The following is a 16,210-nucleotide window of genomic DNA, read 5'->3' on the forward strand; positions in this document are numbered from 1 at the left end:
TAGATACAGATGCAGGACTCGCTCACAGCGGACTGACCCACCTGTCAGGATTCTCAGGTGGAGCAGCCATTTAATGGCTCACTCTTTTGTCAAATGTCGTTTGCCACTTCTCGTTACTCATCAGCCAAAATCAAAACTAATAAATCTTCAATGGACTCTTATCAGTGGGTTTATCAGCACACCTCCAGTTACAACAGCACAATCAGAGCCATCATCTCACTGTGGCCGCATTTACGAGGTGTAAAAACCAGATCGTACAAGCTGCAACACAAAACTGTCCTTTCTTTAAAAACAAGATTAGATTTGAGGAACAAATAAATATTTTAATAAAAGTCCAACTTGGGTTGAGGTCTTTTCAGAGCAGGAACAACACTGGTTTTACTGGATTATGTCCACATAACTTTAAAGGACTGATTTCATGTTGTGGAATGAAAGGTTCCACACAAAACGCTGAAATGTTAAGAATCATTCGTCTCAAATTCAGCAACCAGGACCAAATAAAAGCCTGATGAACGGAAGAATGAAGCTCAGTCCAAAACCCTGAGACTTCACAGCTGATGGACGTGGATCATGGGTTTGGTCCGACAGCAGCCGAGCAGCTTCAGCGGCAAACAACCTGTGAGTGTGTGTGTGTGTGTGTGTGTGTGTGTGTGTGTGTGTGTGTGTGTAGAGCTTCCCCATGCAGCGAGGGAGGAGGACACCGTGACACACACACACCAGCCCATGTGCTCCGTGACTCACTACACACACACTCACGCACAACCTGGCACACACCCACCTCTCACTATTCCACAAAGTACACGTTTGTGTGAGTGAATCAAAAGCCAAAGTGGGGGAAACGGGTGAATATGTGCGAGTGTGTGCAAGACGCAGCTGTCACGCATGTTTCTGCATGTGTGAGAAATAAATAGACTGATGGAGTAACAAAGAGTGTGTGTGACGCGAGCTGTCACTCAGTGTGTGCGCGAGTGCTCGTTCCGGCTCATGTAGCTGTCATAAGCCCTCATGAATGAGTGCCACGGAGGGCAACACAGACGCAGAATGGGTCCATTTCAATCGCCACAAATATTAAAAAAAGCCAGCACCGAGCTGCAATTTCCAGCAATAAAAGCCACTGACGTGAACAGTGTAAATGGTGAAATAAAAGCCTACTACGGCTGCAGAGAGTGTGGAGGAGGGCGACAGGTCAGGTGGCGAACAGCAAATCACAGCTGCACTTCCCTAGAAACGGCAAAACGTGTGTGTGTCAAAGAAACAGCAGCGTGTGAGAGCAGGAAGAGGAAAAGCGTGTGTGTGTGTGTGTGTGTGTGGGGGGGGGCAAATAAATAGCAGCCAGAGAGCAAGTGAGCGCGCTCTGATTCGGAGACGGGCACCGTGACTGACTGATCCCTGCATCCATATCATAGGATTAAAAAGCCTGACACGGCGGCGACACAATGGAGGCAAAATATGAGACAAAAAAGTCGGTCAATGGGAGAGGAAATGTGATTATGAAGCAGAACCGACGACAGCAAGATAATAGAAAAATAATAATAATAATAATAATAATAATAATAACCTGACACTTGCAAACTAGAGCAGAGCAGCGGCCGGGAGGAGGTGGATGTTAACGCTGTCACCGGGCAGTATAGAGGAGGGAGGAAGATGAAGAAGAGGAGGAGGTGGAGCCGCTGCGAAATGTGAGGCTCTCCAATGATTACACACACACACACACACACACACACACACACACACACACACACACACACACACACACACACACACACACACACACACACACACGCGCCTGAGTTGCCGAGTAAAAGCTGCTAACATTCACTTTACACACCTGCTCTGCCTCCTGTATCTGGACCAGAACCGGCTTTTGTGCGGGACCTTCCCTCTGACTGAGGTCATGGGTCGCCTGGGCTCGGTTCCACCTTCATCCGCCAGCACAGCCCTGCCAGTGGCTCCAACCGTCTTGAGAGGCGCAACTAATTATTCATGATTTTATGTAACGAGATTTGGGCAGAGAATTAGGTCGGAGAACATACTGAACTGGAGGAACTTGGAGAAGGTAAAAGTTTAATTATGAGCAGAAACACGGGACAGAAAAAAACCTGTGGTATCATTTACAGACGATCCCAGTTTGTCAACACACAATACACCAGTAAAACAACACAATGTAGGACAACTCTGTGGAAACCAGTGGAGACGAGAAGCTACACAAAACAACAAAGACTAAAAACTGGACATGCTGCTAAATACATGAGGTTTCATAAACCAGTTGCAAACCAGTCTAATATTAAAGCATCCAACAACCAGTTTCCAAAAACCAGTTTAAACAAGCTGCTTCTTAATCAGTTTAATAACACACTACAATAAACAGCGACACTCGCTGTGTTGTAAAACCAGAATCCAGTGTGTGTGTGTGTGTGTGTGTGTGTGTGTGTGTGTGTGTACCAGTAGGAAACCAGTCCGCGCCTTCCACCAAACGGGCGACCCGTGCGCATCGGTGCCAAACCGAGCACCAACCAGTTCCACCACATTATTAAACGAACTCCGCGTCTCGTTAAAAGCACAAACACGCAACAGAACCAGTTCAAAGTTTCAAGCAGAACCAACGTTACACTGCGTTTCTCTAAGAAGACGCAAATAAAAGCGGCTCTAACGGTAAAGCCGACACTCCAGAACCCGCAGCCCGGTTAAAAAGCAGCCAGGCTCGGTTCGTGTGTGAGCGCGGCTAAAAGCAGCGGTCCAGAGCGGTTCCGCGCAGCCCGCTGGCGGAGGCTTCACCTCAGATGACCCGCGCAGCCAGACGGGCTGTCTGTAGCTAGCCCCGCGTGAACCTGCCGCCAGCGGCACCGGAGCCGCGCGGACGCGGCGAAAGCAGAGAGCGAGCAGCGGGTCGCCGCTCCGCGAGGGCTCGGTGCCGCGGCCGAAGGTCGGAGCGGCCGCAGAAGGAGCCGGAGCCGGAGCCCGACATGAAAGCGCGGCGTCCACGACGAGCGTCTGCCGCCGCCGCCGCGAGCGGGGATCGGCTAAAGCTAAAGCGCCTAGCCGCGGCGCGCGGTAGCCGCTCCGCAGCGCCGCGCGCCGCGCCGGGTCGGGTCGGCTAGCGGGCTAGCGGCTAGCTCCCCGGCTAATAAATGCATTATGTGCACTTTCACCCGGGGGTGGAGGAGCACGCAAAAGTTGGCTGCAAAAAAGCCAAACGCACGCACGCAGCGACACACGACGCGGAGCGGGTGACATTCACCAGACTCACAACTGTCCTCAGATCAGCGCAGTAAAGTTGCCTGACAGCCGGGAGCCGCGGTTTTCGTGCCAGTCCCGCTGCCGCGGAGCCGCGCTGCCTGGAAGCGAGCCGTCCCCGTCCCCGTCCCCGCTCCAGCACCAGAACCCGAACCAGAACCGCCCGGGCGGCTCCAGCCTCTGCCCAGCCGCTCCAATAACTTCACTTTTGCGCTCACTTTGGCTACATTTTCTTTCCAGGAGTTAAAAACCCAAGTTCCGTGGGTCCTACCTGCGTGGGCTCCGCGGCGCAGCCTGCGACGGCTGGAGCTTGCTTATTCCCAGAGATCCGGAGCGGCGCGGGGCGGCGCGGCGCGGGCGCATATGGCTAGTAGCGCTGGTCCAGTAAAGAGTGTAGCATAGCTAACCTAAAGACAACAGTGGAGCAGAAAAGCCTGCTCGTCGCTCATAGGGGGGATCGACGACAAAACCACATGATCTTTTACGTCAGCATACATTTGCATAGGATGCCAAATTTATGTTGGGCGTCCAGGTGACGTGAAAATGCACAGGAAAGTTTGAGCGTGGCTGCGCCGGACGCTGGCACCGACGGGCTGCGGGCTGCGGGCGGGGAGGCGCACGCAGCCACGCAGCCACGCACCGCATCGCACCGCACCGCGCGCCCCTGGCTCCGTCCCGCTGCAGCCCGCGGTCTGCCCGGTGAGCCCGGTCCGGGACGGCCGCGCGGGCTGCTGGGTCCGTCCCCGGAACCGACACCGGAACCGACCCCGGACCCCGGAGGTCGCACGCAGAGCTTCCTATAGTTTGAATGGCTTCTTGGTGCGCAGCGTGACTTTTGTCTGCAGGGGCTGTAATTATGTGCCGCCACTAAAACACACCTGAGGCCACTTAGAGCGTCGCCAACGATTCGTTCCTCCTTTGTACTTTTTAACGCACCTTTTTGCGCCCAGCCACAGCGGCTTTGTGTGCTGACACACCGCACACACACGTTCCCCTCCAACACCTGTTTGATTGCGTCCTGACCTGAGCGGCGACACTTTCCTCCTGCAGCTGCAGCAGCATCGCAGCTGATGCTAAACGTGCGGGTTCGTGCGTGGAGCGACCCCGCAGCGCGTCGACGCTGGAAACACAGTGTAGTCGGTGCGTGTGCTTTTCGTGCGTTTTTTGATAAATGGGCTCATTGTAGCGGAACAGATGTATTAAACGCAGGAACGTCCTCCCTCACGCGCCTGTGAACCCGCGGCGGAGGGCGACACCTGCCGGCGTGCGGCCGCTGCTCTGGCTTCACACCTGGAGCGGAGGCTCCTATTAGTTGCCATCTTAAGATCTGCGTGTGCGTTTGTAGATTCAGCTTCGTCCTCTAATCCGCGTGAAAAGCGGTGATGTCGGTGAAAGTTGGATCATTGAATTGCGTCATTGTAAAGGCCGTTTGGACACAACTGCTGGTGTTGCGATCCTCCACCTGACCACGGTTGTTTTCCTCTGGTAATTAAAATGGAAACACTGTCGTGTCCATGTTTTCTCATATTGTGCTGAATGGAGCAGCAGGTGTTGTCATTTCCCCTCCAGTCGCACAACGGTGCGTTTGCTGGTGCCGCTTAAACCACACATCCTCAGACGCCTGCGAGCGCCGCCAGCCGGAGTTCATCCAAGTCAAATTCACTCAAGGAACTGTTCATTTTCTGGAGGCTCGGCAGTGAAGGCAGACTGGGCTCTGCCGCCCTGCGTTTGGACCGGCTGCTTGAAGTGAACCGGGCCGGCGCCACAGCCACAACCATCTTTGCACAGGAGTTTTCTGCAATTGGAAGCTTTTGCCAGCGTCTCCTGAATACACAATCAGGTAATGTTGCCAGGCAAAAGTGCCAGCTCTAGCCAATAAGCAGAGTTTTGGCCAACATTGCTTAGCAACAAAAGTTAAAAACCAAATCACTCAAGGCTTAAAATAGTCTTTAAAATAGTAATCAGGAGCCATCGGTGTCACCAGCTACGCAGATGAAAGGCTTCAGGGGCGACGGCTGCCCGCATCAAAGAGGAGAGAAAGTTCGTTGTCACTTTGTGTCGGACGGCAGGATTCAGTGACACGAGTCACCGAACGCTGGCCGACAAGCAGGCAGGCAGACAGGAAGGCAGAGAGAGAGACAGGAAGGCAGAGAGAGAGACAGGAAGGCAGACAGACAGGAAGGCAGAGAGAGAGACAGGTAGACAGACGAAGGCAGAGAGAGAGAGAGACAGGCAGAAAGAGGAAGGCAGAGAGAGAGACAGGTAGACAGACAGACAGACAGGAAGGCAGAGAGAGAGAGAGACAGGCAGACAGAGAGGAAAGCAGAGAGAGAGAGAGACAGGCAGACAGAGAGGAAGGCAGAGAGAGAGAGAGACAGGCAGACAGAGAGCAAGGCAGAGAGAGAGACAGACAGACAGACAGGAAGGCAGAGAGAGAGAAAGACAGACAGGAAGGCAGAGAGAGAGACAGGCAGACAGAGGAAGGCAGAGAGAGAGAGAGACAGGCAGACAGAGAGCCAGTCAGAGAGAGAGAGAGACAGGCAGACAGAGAGGAAGGCAGAGAGAGAGAGAGACAGGCAGACAGAGATGTAGGCAGAAAGAGAGACAGGCAGACAGAGATGAAGGCAGAGAGAGAGACAGGCAGAGAGAAAGGCAGAGAGAGAGACAGACAGACAGGCAGACAGAGAGAGATGTAGGCAGAGAGAGAGACAGGCAGAGAGGAAGGCAGAAAGAGAGACCGGCAGACAGACAGGCAGACAGACAGACGACAAACAGACAGAAAAGCAGGCAAGCAGACAGACAGACAGGAAGGCAGAGAGATAGAAAAGCAGACAGACAGGAAGGCAGGTAGACATACAGGCAGACAAGTAAACAGACAGACAGACAAACAGACGAAAACAGAGATAGGCAGACAGACAGGTAAACAGACAGACAGACAAACAGACGAAAACAGAGCTAGGCAGACAGACAGACAGACAGGAAGGCAGGTAGACATACAGGCAGACAAGTAAACAGACAGACAGACAAACAGACAAAAACACAGTTAGGCAGACAGACAGACAGACAGACAGGTAAACAGGCAGGCAGACAAGTAAACAGACAGACAGACAAACAGACAAAAACACAGTTAGGCAGACAGACAGACAGACAGGTAACCAGACAGGCAGACAAGTAAACAGACAGACAGACAAACAGACAAAAACACAGTTAGGCAGACAGACAGGTAAACAGACAGGCAGACGTTTGTCCCGCGTCGCCATCGTTACTCCACTTTACTCAGTCTTTACGGTTCTCCTCCATCGTGGACCAGACACTGATCCATGACTTTGTGGTCATGGATCAGTTTGTTGGTCGTCATTTAGACGCTGGGCGTTAGTTGTGTCTCCTGGCACCAGTGTCATGGTTTCTTGTTGTCACGTTGTCTTTGTTTACATCAGCGTGTGTAGTTTGTCTCTGCAGCCAGTTTTCGTCTCTCGTGTCTTTCGTCTGGTCTCTGTGCTTCTCCTGGTTCTTGGATTCTTCATTATTTGTGTGTGTCTGTGGTCACGCTGTCGTTCATTTAGTCCTGTTTGTCCTCACAGACCTGTCACGTCTCTCTGGTTGTTTTCTGTCTCTTCACGGTTTGATTAACTCTCAGGTTGGAGGCGTCTGGACCCGGGAGGCTCGCTTTATAAAATGCGTAGTGAGCTGACAAAAAGTCAACTCTGGAGACCCAGAACCCCAAACCCAACGAGGCAGCGGCTGAATGACGCCACAGGAACCTCTTATTGGTATTTTTATTCCCGTTCACTCACGAACCAGGTGGTCATTTGAATTTTGTGGTCCACGACAAAAACAGGAAAATGTTCAATGCACCCTGAGAGAGAATTTGCATATTAGTGTGATTAGACAAAAAATCACGAGCATAAAAAGAAATATAGTAAAAAAGGATCAGAAATACTAGTGAGGCTTTTAGCAGGTTTTCAGTCACACAGCAGTCACAACAAAACGGCTGCAAACCACGAATGGAAGAAGTAAAAGCAGCGCGGCAGAAGCGTCGTGCGGCGTTTTGACACCGTGCGTTTCCTTTTTGTCTCGTGCAGCTGTTGGCGTCCGTCCCACAATTAATCAAAGGAACCCGCCTGAAAAGGCGGAAAATAAAAGTCATTATTCGGTGCGGCGGCCCGGACCAGCTCGGCTCGGCCCGGCTGTGCTCTGCTCTGCTCTGCTCTGCTCTGCTCTGCTCGGCCCGGCTCTGCTCGGCCCGGCCCGGCCCGGCCCGGCCCGGCCCGGCTCTGCTCGGCCCGGCTGTGCTCTGCTCTGCTCTGCTCGGCTCGGCTCGGCTCGGCTCTGCTCGGCTCGGCTCTGCTCGGCCCGGCTCTGCTGCGTGGAGGAGCTGCAGGTGCTGCTGTGGGAGAACGGCAGCGACGGTTCCAGAGGCTCGAGTCCGAGCAGCGTCCGGGTCGCACGGACCCGTCACTCACCAGCTCCACGCAGACGCTCAGAGCCCATTGGACCTCGTGCTGTTTCATGACATGGCAGATCATCAAACCCAGAGCGCGAGCGCATGGTCGCTCATCTCAGAGCAGCGGCGTTTGTGCTGCTGCCGCTTCTGACTCCAGGTGATCGGTAATTGATGCAGCTTCTTGCTGCTTTTTTTAAATTAATTCATGCTCGTCAGTTTTAAAGTGTGCTGGTGAAAAGCTTGGTTGTGGCAACACCATGTGGAGGCGCGGTGGACGGTTCCACTGGTTCTGAAATAAAACCACACCCGTCAAAGACAAACGAGCGGCGCTGCTACGTTACAGCCTAGGAAGCTGTAGGAACGGCACGGCTTTAAAGGCAGAACCGGGGCAGAACCGGGGCAGAACCAGCAGAGGAAGAAGTGCAGCAGAAACATCTGTATTTGCATGTGACACAGACAGGAAGCGTTGAGGATCAGCTTAGACTCAAAGGTCGAGTCCGGTTCAGTTTCCTGCAGGTTTTATTAGCGTCACCTGCGGCTCCTCCTCTTCTTCGTTGGTGCTAATGGGTGAATCACCTGCTCGACTGTGAAGCGTCAGTCAGAGCCAGACTCATCGTCTTGTTTCCAGTTTCCTGCTTCTTTATGTTGGTTCACATTCAGCTTCACACCAGCTCCAACCTTGGCTCATTCACACACGAGCGCCAGCATGTGAACGGAGGTGTGAAATTAATTAACCACGTTGGTCTTAAAGGACCTTTCATCCATTTGTTCAGATTTCCAGACTTCAGTCACTGGACGACTCGACGTCTGGGAAACGCCTTCAAGTGTCTCCACACTCAGACTCTGACGACTAGAGGAAGCTGAAAAATATGAAGTAGTCAACTTTCCAGACCCTGCTTTTCCAGGCCTTGGTTTTTGGACCCTGCTTTTCCAGGCCTTGGTTTTCCAGACCCTGCTTTTCCAGGCCTCAGATTTTCGGGCCCTGCTTTTCCAGGCCTTGAAACACACACACGCTCTCATTTCATCTGTGTGGAATCGTTTCATCTTCGCGGTCTGTGATGTTTACATCATTTCTGATCCTTCACATGCTTGAAATCTGCAGCTCCTCATCTCTTACTTGTGTTAAACTGACATTTCCATTCAAATCACGCGTTTCATTTTACCGTGACTCAGTGCAGCTGATCTAATTTGCGCTGACATGTTTTCACCTGCGCCGTCAGATTAAAGACGATCTGTGGCGTCGCATTCAAACGTAATGAGGAGACGACTGAGGCTTCACGTGGTTTCACAGCGTTAGGTGCATTTTGCTTTGGTCTCTCAGGACCTTCTCTTTACGTCATCAGCAATTTATACTCTTTTTGTTGTTAGATTCACTGGTTGAAACGGCAGCTGATTCCTGCTGTTAAACTGACACCATCATATTTTAACTTAACTAAGCAGCCTCAGATTTGAATCAACTTCTCCACTATAAGCAGCAGGACTGTTAATGCTCCAGCCTCCAGCTCATTTGACTTCCCAGCATGCTCTCTGTCAGCAGCTATTTTTTTCTGTTTTAAGAGAAACGTTCACTTGGTTTATTAACAGTATGTTTAACATGAAAATGAGATGAACCACAATGAAACTGACACTGAGCTTAATGTGACTATGTTCTTTCAATGGACTGAACTTCACACATCACTAGCATTGTAAGCAAATGCAACATATACCTGTCACAAAACCATGAAACACACAGAACCTGCAGTTGTGGATCAAACTTTGGATCTTTGTTCTTCACTTGTGTGGTGACGTGTGAAAACCAAATGTTTTGTAAAGCAAACTAAGCCACAAACACAATCTACATCCTGTCATGTCTCACTGTCTCCACAAGGAGGCATCATTCAGTCAAGTACAGGCCCCGTAGTTGAGTGATTTTACCCCCTCTCTGCTCCAAGAAACATTTGAAAGGTCAAAGGTCAAATAAAAGTACAACTTCAGAGCCAGTGAACCTTCAACCTCTTCTACAGGAGGTTCTGACAGAGGCTGCAGCGCGAGGATGCACTGATCCCTTCAGCCTCCATTTGTTCTCATCACACTGTAATCCTAATAAAACACCAACAAAGGGAACAAACGCATTGTAATTTAAGTGTAGAGCTCATTATAATCAACCTCATGAGAACTAAAGCGCTGTAATTATGGTATTTACCCACTCTGAGCTCTTGTGATGATGACAGGCTGTCATGAGTGTCCTCCCTACAACCACTGCAGCTCCAGAGCAGGAACAGCTGGTGCCGCCGAGCCCGTTCAGCTAAAGTCCTCTGGCATGAGATGAGCGTCGAGCAGCAGCAGGTGTTCGGAGGTTGTCAGACACATGCAGGTGTCTAGTGACCAGGAGACGCTGGTCCACTCTGCAGGGATAGATGTGGGAACCATCAGGCAGCAGGGCAGAGGGGGGTCCAACCATGACCCCGGTACTGGAGACTCCCTTCATGACCTCTACAGCTGTTGACCTTAGGCTAAAGCTGCCGTTAAGATGTTGAACATAATGAAAGTCAGTGGTTCCTCAGTCAAAGCATCCACTTAGTGTCCAGGATGAAAAGCACGGTCGCTGATCAGCTCCAGCATAAACGTCAGCACGAAGCCTGGATGCTGCTCGTTGCCGTGGTGACGCTGGAGAAACTGGCTTTCCTGCCGAGGTTCCCACATCACAAGTGAAAGATCTGCTCACTTCTACACACAAGAGACTCCACAACCTGCTGGGGTTGACAACAGTGAAACTGTGCGTAAAGTCCCACGGTCTGGATGAACACACACACACACACACACACACACACTTCAAAAGAGCAGGTGTGTGAACAGATACTCACCAGCAGCCTGAGCATCCAAACCACCTGCTGCTCACTCGCTGTTTAATAAAACAGGCTGATGTGTGATTAACACATTTCTGCTTTATCTCATCATGCACTGATGTTGAAAATACAGTAGCAACAGTCTGATGTGACAGAAGCAAGAGACAAGGATCAAGACCACCCTGTTAAAGGTCAAAGGTTAAATGAAATCCCTTTCAGTCTATTGTCGTGTCGGCTCAGACCAGTCGTCCATTGCAGCGTAGAACCCTCCAGACACACGCATCCACACAGATGACAGCATCGTTTAATTCACTTTTATTGTTTTGAGAAAATCAATAGCAAGTAAAAAATAAGTTACTTTGAGTTTACTTCTTAAACATCCTGGTCAGAGGTGGAGAAGGAAACTCTGTGGCCTGTTGTTGTCCACCACAGACCTGAAGGCCTCAAACGTTTGGAGCAAACACTCGTCTCAGATCCACCTGTCTTCAGGTGTAAACAGGCAGCAGAGGCTGCGGAGCATCACTACAGGACCACATGTTTCTAGATGGAAAGACGATGTTCAAGACAACGACTTCCTGTTAAAGACAGAGGCAGGAGGATGAACGAGGAGTCTTTGACCCAAACATTATGATGAGGGAAGTGACATCTTTATCTGAAGAGGAGAAGCAACAACGCTTCCTTTGATCCAACTGGCATCTGCAGCTAAACCAACGTAAGAACAACAAATTCATACATGCAGTCAAACACATCGTAGCTTCAGGAGAAAATGAGACCAAACCATCCAACGATACGACAAAAGCTCAATATGCCAAATGAGAGACAGACAGAAGCGGTTCCAGTCTCTCCTTCCGACTGGTGAACCACTTTCTACAACTCAAATGTCTCTGATCCACAGCACCGTCAGCCACTGGAAGCAGAGGGAAGCTGCTCAAACACGTCCGTGGCTCTGTCTAAATGAATCATGATAGAACGGACTCTTTGTTTGGCTCTGAAGCTGGAAACCAGCCGTTTGGAGACGTGAAGGAGCTCCTGACTCACACCTGAGCTGCTGCCGTCTGTGCCCTGGCACATCACAGCAGCTCCGAGGGTCAGGAATCTGAGCTGTGTCTGTGGACGCACGGCAGGAACTGGACTTAAAGCTCCGGCAGAATAAACAGGACAAAAGGAGGCACTTAACCAAATCACAAAGTCTCCAAGAAAGGTAAAGATGAAGCGTCTCGACTGAACAAAGTAACAAAACTTACATCATTAAAACATTTTCTTGATATTAATACAACAGCATAGATGAGTTAACATAGTCACTGCCTGAACCCCCCCACCCCATCCCCCCACCCAACCCCCGACCCCACAAATCTTCCAAATCAGGCACTTGTTGATTAGTCCGTACTGGCTCCAAAGCGTCCACTAAAACAGCCAGCGGCCCCGTTCTTAGTTAGTCCCTCTTCCTCTCTTTAGCCTCCTCTTCAACCCGACTCCCCCCTGTGCCTCCTCCAGGCTCCTTGTTCGACGGTGGACGCCGGGGGACCTGAGCTCGAGGTCGTCCAGCGCGAGCGTGGGGTCGTCGGGTGACACCGGCTGCGGGGCCGGGTAGTTGGGCTGGTAGTAGCGGTACGGGTCGTCCTCCTCTACCTCACCGTAGTTCTGGAAGACACTGGGTGGCAGTTGGACTGGGGGAACAGCGCCTCCATCAGTGACATCCTCTGCGTTGCCCACCAACCAGGCAGTAAACCAGGCAGACAGTCAGAGAGAAAGATGGCCGACCCACCACCGCAGGAAGCAGCGCGTTGGATTGGTTTGTTGGTTTTTGATTGGGTTAACGAGGGCAGAGGAGGGGGAGGGATCAGAAGGAGGAGGCAAGAAACACAGAAAAGGGTTACCAAGGGTTACAGAGTAGGGGTTGCCAGGGTTACCAGGGTTACCAGGGGTTACCAGGGTTACCAGGGGTAGCGAGTCAGGGTTGTTAGGGTTACCAGGGTTACAAGGGTTACCAGGGTTGCTGAGTCTGGGTTACCATTGAAGGTTACATGTAAATATGGCTAAGAGAGGATTTTTAATTTAGAGTAGAAAGCTGCAAATGACCTTTAGAATATCTATAAATTATTCGAATTAATAGCGAGAATTTAGGTGCAAAGATGAAGCAGCCATTGATTAGATGCATTAACATTTGCCTCACATTCAAAGTCACGTCACAACCTCAATAGTCCAGTCATGTGGGGTGGTACCTGTCAAAGCTCAGGTCTAGATACTGGAGGTTCGTGCAGGTGAGTTATTTGTTTACATCGAGTCAGTAAAGTCTGGGGTTCATGAAAAGAGGCAGTGGATGGTCGTAATCTAGAAGAAGAGTTCAGGAGACGGATCACGTTATTTACTTTAACTGCACTTGATGTTTATTATGAGTGTTCATGTGTTCACACCTGAGGCGTTCGCTCTCCTGTGACCCTGCATCTGCGTTTACGTCAGTCAGTTTATAACAGACTCCATTAGCTTTAGTCTTTAGGTTAGTCATTGACGTGCTAACAGACGTTAGGAGTTTTAATATAATGTGGAGAAAAGCATCAGCACATTCCTGAACCTGGAGTCAGTTAATGTTAATAATAAAACATCCACATGCAGCGATGGACAGTCTGCGTTTGAGGTCAGATGAAGTGACGTCAATTCCACCACCAGAGCGACCAAAGCTAATGATTAGCAGCAGGAGTTACAGTAAAGCAGGCGAAAGCAGAGGCAGGACGCTTCACATGCTGATGAGTGACCTTTGACCTCAACACACAGTCATGCATGTCACGGCTCAGGGAGTCATGCAGGTTTGTGTTCACATATTAGTTCACATACATCAGATGCAGAACGTTTGAGTCGTAGCTCTGTTTGTTTAACCAGTAGATGAACGTGGAGGTGAAGGGGCAGCAGGTTGTGTAGTTGCTTGTTCAGGGTCAACTAAACAACCGGCAGCACTTCTTCTCCACCTCATCTGACACCAGACACTATGCAGAGGGTCAAACTTCCTCTTTGCTCAGCTGGAAACACCTACGTTTAACGATGGGTCCCAACCCACACACTAGATTCTTAGATTCTGCATCTCGACTGTGGTTGTGTTTCAAGGTGGTTCGTGTTCCACTGAGGGTGGAAGGCACTCACGCAGCCTCGGGTTTAACGCAGCGGCAGCGGAACTAGAATCAAAGCTCAATCGCAGTAACGTATCATACGTCATTTACCTCCCACGTTGTAGCCCACGCAGGAGTTCTGGTCACAGTAGCCTGGAGGCCCAGCAGGGCCCACAGGTCCTGGCACCCCAGGCCGACCCGGAGATCCGGGATTTCCAGGCCGACCCGTTGGACCCTGGGTGCCGGGTCTGCCCTGTCCTTGTGCACCTGACAACATATGTTCAGTATTTAACGAGCCCAGTCAGAGCGACCCGGGAGTCAGACAGTGTGTGTCCACGTACCAGGAGGTCCTGAAGGTCCTCTGGGGCCTTGGACTCCAACCCCCGATGCTCCCTTGTCGCCCTTCTCTCCTGGCTGACCTGCTCACAGACATAGCGTTTCACACCAGTAGCTCTCATCCGGCCACGTCATCATCTCTGGACGTTCACTGGATGACGCTCAGCTTTTCCTCTGTACCTCTTTCTCCTGGTTGGCCGTTCTGCCCATTCTGCCCCGGGAAGCCGGGTCTTCCTGGGGGTCCCTGTTCACCCTGCAGCCCTGGAGCACCCTGTCGACCGGGCTCTCCGGGGGGACCCGGCACGGTGCGGATGGACACGGGCGGACTGGGAACATGGGTCAGGATGGAGTTGTAACGCGACATGTGGCCTGCAGACAGAACAGAGACCGGTTGGGTGCTGCTTGCAGGAAGACGGGATGAGCATCCTCCTCCGCTCTCACTTTGAACTCACTCTGGATCAGCTGCTCGCAGACCTGCCTGGCGATGGCCTGAACGGACGCAGTGGACTGGAGGTCTCCCTGTGGGGCAGCTTCTGGTTATTAACACACTGTGATGCTGTGAGAAGGACACAGGCTGTGACAACTTACCCGTTCACCTTTCTCGCCTTTGCCTCCAGGAGGCCCCTGCAGGGAGAAGCAGCAGTGAGTGACAGTTTGTCTGTTTTCAAACCAGCCCAGTCCACATTCGGACTGATTGACAGCTGACAGGTGGAGGAAGCGCTTCATCCACAGGCGCATGTTCACCGACGTCCTGGTAACCAGGTGCAGGTTGATGTTCAGCAGCAGTTAAGATTACACGGTTCTCTGACCCGTCTGGTCCAACTGGACCTTTCATCTTCTCCTGATGCTGAATCTTTTGCAAACCGAAAAGGACGTAGCTTTATGTTCCTCGTTAGGTCAGCGGAGGTCAGCGGAGGCCCGTCTGTGACCCCTTCTGTCTAAAAACGCCCGAGGACCTTCACGCAGGCAGGAAACTTAATCCTCATTTGCGCTGTTAAGCCTGACTGACGCTTCCTGCCTCCGCGACGTGTGACAGAAAGCACAACAAACACCAGGTGGACCGCCCGGTCGGACTCACCGGAGGCCCCAGCTCTCCTTGTTTTCCTGGGGGGCCTGTACTTCCTGGGGACCCTGGAGCTCCTGGAGTCCCCTGAGGAGAAACAACAGACAGAGTCAGACAAACGACAAGTGGACGACTTCCAGTGTGACGCAGGAGGCCGTCAGCACTTACGATGGTTCCGGGGGGCCCCTGCTGGCCCTGGGGCCCGTCTTTGCCTGGCAGGCCCTGTGGGCGGTAGAGGAAGCATGGCTCAGGTTTTAGTTCTTGCTTTCATGTTTAATTACAGCCTTTAGATTATCGGACAACGCCGTGTTACGACCGAGGCACTTGCGGGTGGGAGGACTAGTAATAGCTATTATTAGTAATAGTGTACTTCCAACACAAACACAGGGTCTGAGTGAGCGCGGGCTGTGACTCACTCTGGGTCCGGGGGGTCCGTCTCTGCCCACGCCGCCGGGCCGCCCAGGAATCCCCTGAAACACAGAGAGACCCGAGTTCTAGATGCTGTTGGTTGGATGACGTCACTAAACCAGCCGAGACCGGCGCGCGGTTCTACCTGCGCTCCTTGTTGTCCGGCGTCGCCTTTCTGTCCTCTCTCTCCTGGAGCTCCCTGCAGGAAACACACCCGTTATGAACGACCAGGCTTACTGCCACGCTGAGCGATGGAGGCTGGAGGGAGTCTTACTGGGGGTCCTATTATGGAACGCCCGCTGGGTCCCTGCGGTCCTGGGGGCCCCTGGGGTCCCGGTACGCCCGTTTCACCCACCGGACCACTCGGACCCTGACACAAAGTAAGAAGTTGGCATGTCATCAGTATTGATACGCAGCCACAGCAGCTGAGGAGCGAAGGACGAGTCCACAGATGAAAGGAGGCGCTCACACACAGCGGTGTGGAGACCTGCACCACTTTATTAGGAACACTGATCGCAGTCTCACCACTAGATGACGCTAAATACCATGTTGTTTACGTTCTATGTTCACCTGTTTTATTTCATACCAGCAGGAATTTCACTGGGAGGTTTATTCAAAAATCTCTACATCCTGGAAGTTTTTTGCCTTTGGGTTTTAACTACAGGCTCCTTGTAGAAAGTGACCCAGCGCTTCAGTCATTTGTCATTTTTACCATCTTTCTGTGAATGTTTCGTTTGAGTGCTGTGTTACTGATTCGCTCACCACCGGACCCGGCTCTCCGCGGTCGCCCCTGGCTCCT

General features: G+C 51.7%; 2 protein-coding genes across 8 annotated transcripts in view; both read right to left on the bottom strand.

Moving 5' to 3' along the window:
• Positions 1-4,055, bottom strand: part of LOC114866085 (zinc fingers and homeoboxes protein 2-like) — a 61,496-nt gene extending 57,441 nt beyond the window's left edge. Inside the window, exons 1-2 of one of the 3 annotated variants that reach the window (XM_029167733.3) lie at positions 3,506-4,055; positions 1,829-1,973 (exon numbers count right to left, since the gene is read on the bottom strand). The gene's annotated coding sequence lies outside the window, so the exon portion shown is untranslated. Of the gene's footprint in view, positions 1-1,828; positions 3,472-3,505 lie in introns of those variants that run through there. The other 2 variants (XM_029167734.3, XM_029167735.3) reach the window with 2 other exon arrangements.
• A 6,748-nt stretch (positions 4,056-10,803) lies between these two features.
• LOC114866074 (collagen alpha-1(XIV) chain-like) overlaps positions 10,804-16,210 on the bottom strand; it is a 27,895-nt gene continuing 22,488 nt past the window's right edge. For 2 of the 5 annotated variants that reach the window (XM_029167714.2, XM_029167712.2), the window contains 12 exons: positions 16,174-16,210; positions 15,686-15,781; positions 15,557-15,610; positions 15,420-15,473; positions 15,172-15,225; positions 15,019-15,090; positions 14,529-14,564; positions 14,393-14,459; positions 14,121-14,309; positions 13,946-14,023; positions 13,716-13,871; positions 10,804-12,203 (listed from right to left, as the gene is read on the bottom strand). The exon at positions 16,174-16,210 is cut by the window's right edge and continues 17 nt beyond it. In XM_029167714.2, the coding sequence (XP_029023547.1) occupies positions 11,932-12,203; positions 13,716-13,871; positions 13,946-14,023; positions 14,121-14,309; positions 14,393-14,459; positions 14,529-14,564; positions 15,019-15,090; positions 15,172-15,225; positions 15,420-15,473; positions 15,557-15,610; positions 15,686-15,781; positions 16,174-16,210 (1,165 nt within the window). In that variant the 3' untranslated portion in view covers positions 10,804-11,931. The other 3 variants (XM_029167713.2, XM_055513103.1, XM_055513102.1) reach the window with 3 other exon arrangements.

Source organism: Betta splendens, chromosome 11 (genome assembly GCF_900634795.4).
Source record: "Betta splendens chromosome 11, fBetSpl5.4, whole genome shotgun sequence".
NCBI lineage: Eukaryota > Metazoa > Chordata > Actinopteri > Anabantiformes > Osphronemidae > Betta > Betta splendens.